General features: G+C 46.7%; 1 protein-coding gene across 1 annotated transcript in view; it reads right to left on the bottom strand.

Moving 5' to 3' along the window:
* The window catches only part of BTBD2 (BTB domain containing 2), a 15,594-nt gene extending 12,939 nt beyond the window's left edge, over positions 1–2,655 (bottom strand). Inside the window, exon 1 of the mRNA XM_008639039.2 lies at positions 2,511–2,655. Coding sequence (XP_008637261.1) covers positions 2,511–2,593 — 83 coding nt within the window. The 5' untranslated portion in view covers positions 2,594–2,655. The remainder of the gene's footprint in view (positions 1–2,510) is intronic.
* Positions 2,656–5,409: the final 2,754 nt, after the last annotated feature.

Here is a 5,409-nt window from a genome sequence, read left to right as displayed (position 1 = left end):
CAGCCCCAGCTGCTCTGGGCACCCTGTGCCAGGGCCTGCCCACCCTCCCAGGGAACAATTCCTGCCCAATCTCCCATCCAGCCCTGCCCTCTGGCACTGGGAAGCCATTCCCTGGCTCCTGGCCCTCCATGCCTTGTCCCCAGTCCCTCTGCAGCTCTCCTGGAGCCCCTTTAGGCCCTGCAAGGGGCTCGGAGCTCTCCCTGGAGCCTTCTCTTGCCCAGGCTGAACAGCCCATGAGTTTTTGTTTACTGTATTTCCTTTAACCAGTGGAGCAGTTTGCCAGTCGGGATCTCACAGGCACAAAGCACAGAGATGTGATATTGTGTTAACTGTGCTTGGCATTCCTATTCCACGGGATATTTTGGAAACTCCAGCAATTTCTTGCTCTGCATTTCTCTGAAGGGGACACAGCAGCAGCAGGTTGTGTGGCTGCTGTTCCTGGAAGCTTCACACAGCAGCAGGGCTCTTCCAGGGGAATGCCAGACAGCATTCCCATCTGCAGCAGAGGAACTCCTGCTCCTCCAGCTAGAGAGGACCAGGATGCCATTCAGTGAAGCATCAACAGTGGGATCCACAGGAAGGGAAGCACTCTCACTGCTGAAAGCAGGCTTTTGTGCTGCTCCAGGGCATTTGTCAATAGCAGCATCAGGCCACAGGTTCATCAATGTATTTTGCACACATCCCAGCCCCATTTGCACTGAGCAATCCTTTCTATTCCAAGATCAAAAGCACACAGTGGCTCTAAAACCAATTATTTGTTTACTGCAGGGATGTGTCAGTATTTCTGATTACCACAGTCCAGTGTGTGCTAAGAGGGACAACAAGAGAGGCTCAAACTGTGCAAAAGCCCAGTATCAATTTAAAAAAACATTTAGACTAACCCCAGACAATCAGAAGTGTTCTTATCTTTGGGTTAACATGAAAATAATAATAATAATGAAAAATAATTTCTTCCACGATTACAGCAGAACTATTAAAGGTCACTAGCCCACGAACTCCATCACAATCCAGCATCCAGATGGGACCTTCTGCAGAACATTCAGGATGGGCACTTTGTCCCTGGATTAGCTCCTGATCCTACAGCATTAGATCATGGCTTGGACCAAGTCCAGAGACACATGTAAGGATCAGCTGCCATTCCAGATCAGTGTTTGGAGGGATTGGTTTTACTCCAGGAACACATACCACATACTTGGGCAGTTTTCTCCTAGAAAGCAGCACCCAAACTTCCTCCGGCACATTTAAGCTCTAAGCATTTTGAAAACAATTTAAAAGTTCAGTTCTAGATTCAAGCACCCAAGATGTCACTGGACCATGGGCACAGCTACTGCAGCATAACTGCAAGCTCCGAGGCACTGAGGTAATCCACCAACGACTTCTTCCATAAAAAAATATAAATATTTCTGTTGAAATCCACCTAAACTCATCACTTTGTCTTTTGAGATGATGGGTCTCTTCTGAAATCCCTCTGTTTAATTAAGTGCTGAAATCTCAGCACTGGCAGGGAAAAACCAGGATTTTTGCCTCCAGTTCACTGGATATTTGGGCCTCACTAAGACTTAAAGATAGTTACAAGCTCTGCATTCCAGAGAGATCCACATGGCTGATAGGCACACACCAATTAGAGGGATTCCCCACATGCTGATGTCTGGTTTAAAGCGAGCCAAAGGGGAGGGGGCTCGGGGCTCCCAATTATTTCTGGCCTTTCATTCTAGCCCAGATCAATTTTAAAATATTCCAAGACAGCACAGGCATGACCAAAGCACTTTCTGAAGGTAAAGCAAAAAGTGTGCCAGAGCTATATATAGTCACTGCTCCCAATAGGAAGCAAGGGGGGAACATGTCAAGAGCACGGGACTGGAAACCCCTGGAAGTAGGTTACAGAAATCCTATAGAAACAGGACAATGACTTTCCAGCATCCATTCAGGACTGCTGCTGGATGTTGTACAGCACCAGCCGAGCTTAAAGGAATTGGTGAATAGGACATTACAGCCCCTTCCTCCTCCTCGTCCAGCACACAGACTTGCAACGCACACTGGAAATGTAAATTCAAATCCAGCTCTCCAAAAGAGGAATAAAACCCACACAAAGGGTGCTACCACATGGAATGGCTGACATTTATTGCATACCCCTGCTTACCTGTTACAACTTGTTCATAACCTAAACAAGCTCCAAGTATTTGTAACTTACAGAGCTTTCAGAGGATCACTTTTCCCCTCCTCTCTCAAAGAGCATTTGGATGAAACCAAACCAATTAATGAATAAGGATCTGTAAGACAATGGCCAATATTATATATATATATTTATGCAGTAGCTACACTAGACTCTTACCCAGGAAAACAGGGATTTAACACCAGCATTTAAATACCCTTGAACAGATCAAAGAGGCATTTTATTTTGGAAGTTAACAGTCTCCACTCTACAAATACTTCCCTGCTTTCATTAAAAACATTATTTTCTACACTAAATCCGTGCATCCCAGTTATCCTGTGCTTTAGAAGCAGCTTACTTGAGCAGAGCTAGGAAGGCAGCAGGCTCCACGTCAGGCAGCTCAATCTCTGTTGAGGTTGTGGCCATCCCACCATTAAACATCGCATCGAAGACAGCGCTGCCCACGGCCAGCACGAACCTAACGTGGAAAAAACAAACATGCAAATAAAACCTTATGTTAAATCATATTTATATTCCAAAAAAATCCCAGGCTGGTTGCTAATCCCCAAAACCACCCTCAGGGAAAGCAAATCATTCGTGGAGTTAAAGCAAAAGTGTTTTGCAAGAGCAGGGAGGGTCAGGCTGGCTGCTCCTGGACTGCAAAGCACCAAAGCTGCAAGGAACTTCTCTCTGAGCTCTGTCCTGGGATACAGCACAGTAATGGTTCCCCAAAGGCCAGGTTTTGGGAATTTTGGAATAGAATACACATGGCTGTTTTGCAGAGCTCCTGTAGGAGCCTATGTATCATCCTGAGGTTGAGAAGCAAAGAAACAGCAAAGTTAAGGAGTTCGAGTTCTTTCAGTAAACAGAGCCCAAGTCTTGCTGCAATTCCCCACAGTCACCTACTGGAAACACTTATGGAAAACTTGCCACTGCACACTCCCCATCCTCTTCCCCAGACCTAGGCACACATCTTTGGTGATGGCAGAGCAAGCTCCCGAAACAAAAAATTGCACCAGCAGCAGCACCAGGAGCTGCAAATCCCAATCCCCGGCACGGGAGCTGCCCTCCCCAGGCATTTTGGTGAGTCCTTCCATGGATAACCTGCTCTGGGCTTAGCCCAGAGGGAAGAACAAACCTCCCTAGGAGCAAACCAGCACAGTGAGGTGCACACAAACCCTTCAGCACTGCTGGAAGCTTACATGGTAATTACTGGCACAGAGAAGAACGTTATCGGCTCTAAAGAGACTGGAAGCAGGAACTTGCACAAAACAGGTTTGTGACCAAAAATTATATCTCAGCAAAGAAGATGATTCCCCCCCAATAGACAACATGTCCTGTTTTAGGAGGAGGCCCAGACCTGGGCTGCTGAGGGGCCTGTGTGTATTTAAGCTGCTGTACCTGCCTCAGGACTTAGCCATTTTGAGAACTTTCTTGTTCAAAAATACAGAGATGAGCTTTTGCCATGAAGGATTCCTGGTGTCTGCCACCATGCAGCTCCATGAAGTTAAACTGAAGGTCACAGCTCAGCAGTGTGGGGCAGCAGAGCAGCCCAGGCTGCAGGAGATGACTACAACCACTTCTCCACCAACTAGGAAAAGGAAAAAGCTGGAATATTCCAGACTCTTGCTTCAGTGGTGTGATGCACACTTCCAGAGAACCAGCAAGAACTGTAGGCAGAAATCCATACAAGACAGCAGGCATGGGGCCATGAAACCTCCAGCCCAAGGAAAGTCCAGCACTAAGGGGGAATTTCAGTCAGATTTAGTAGGAAATGACCTTTTAGAAGTAGGAAATTTCCATTTAAACAATGCTTTTATTTTCACTCCCCTCCCATCCAGAGGAGGCTTCCTAGGGATACAATGGAGTGAAGCTCCATGGATGTGCCAGGCTCGTTTGCTGTGACGAAGTTTGGCTGACGAGCCGGCTTATTGTTCCTGATGGGCTCAGGGAGCTCGGGACAAACCACAGTGGCTACAAAAAAGTACACACATGCATATTTCTGTCAAACCATTCTCAAGAAAAATGTCAAGAACAAATAAAAACCTTCCTCACAATACCAGAATTGCCAGATGAAACAAAAATCCTTGTTCCTCCAAAAGCAGCGGCGGTGGCAAAACAATCGCTGGCTTTGTCTGATACTAAAAATTAACATATATTAATTGCACTCTCAAATTTTCATTCTCACAGCCAGCACAGTATAGGTCCTCAACGAGCAAGAGCTTTCAGAAGCTATTTGAAAAGGGCATTCTCTCAAATGTTTGCTTCCATTTCAGTTGGGGACAAATCAGTTGGATTTTGTAAACTGCTGAGCCCTAATAGGATCCCGGGAGGTGCCAGAGAAACACAGGACTCCACATTTGAAGTTTTCTTAAAATGTTAAGAGAACATAATCAACATAAGAAAATCCCTCTCTCTCCAGTGTTTTCTTACTCTTCCTAAAATGAACATTTAAAGCTGCTCTGAAGACACCCTAGGAAAAGCAGGGATGCACACCATTCCTCCCACACGATCCACCAGCTTTCCCCAACCACGCAGGTCTGCAGAAGGAAGAGATGGGGCTTGTTTCAGATGGGAAAATCCAGCAGAGGGTTATTTTTAAACACTTCCGTGGCCAAAACAGAGTGGACTACTGAAAGGAGGCAGAGAAATCAGCAGAAACAGAAGAACTAAGAAAGTAACACCTGATTTCTCCTCATTCCCTTTGCACCAGGAAGAGCCAAAGTAAACTGACTTTCAGCAATAAGAGTCACAGGAACTTCCTTGAGGTTAATAATTTGATTTCTCTTCAAAAGGATCCAAAGCTGACTCCACAGGCTGTCGAAGGCTTGCAAGCAAATGTCTCCTTCTGCTGTTTTGCTTCCTACCACAACTTTCACTGCTTCATGTTCACCTTGGCACCTCCACTCGTCACCTGGTTTCATCTGCACGCCCACCAGTGCTGCTCCCTTTCTAGGCACTGCAGTAACACCAATAATAAAAGAAACCACTCAAAACCCACAACTACCCCACTGCTGCTGCACCAGCTCCCTCCTCCATCCGCGCCACTGCGGAGAAACCTTAAAATATCTATTCCAGAAGAGCTGGCACAGGAACAGAGCAACACGTGACGTGCTGGAGCTCGGTGACACCGTAGGTGATGAGAAGCTGCTGATGATGATTGTGTGCTGGCTGCAGAGGATGCAGACCCCAGGCAAAAGGAGCAGGAGGCAGGAGCAGCCCTGCCCAGGAGCAGGAGCCATGGGACACCTCGGCAC

The sequence above is a fragment of the Corvus brachyrhynchos genome, unplaced genomic scaffold, assembly GCF_000691975.1.
Source record: "Corvus brachyrhynchos isolate BGI_N302 unplaced genomic scaffold, ASM69197v1 scaffold130, whole genome shotgun sequence".
Classification (NCBI taxonomy): Eukaryota; Metazoa; Chordata; class Aves; order Passeriformes; family Corvidae; genus Corvus; species Corvus brachyrhynchos.
This window is presented reverse-complemented; position numbering and strand designations above follow the sequence as displayed.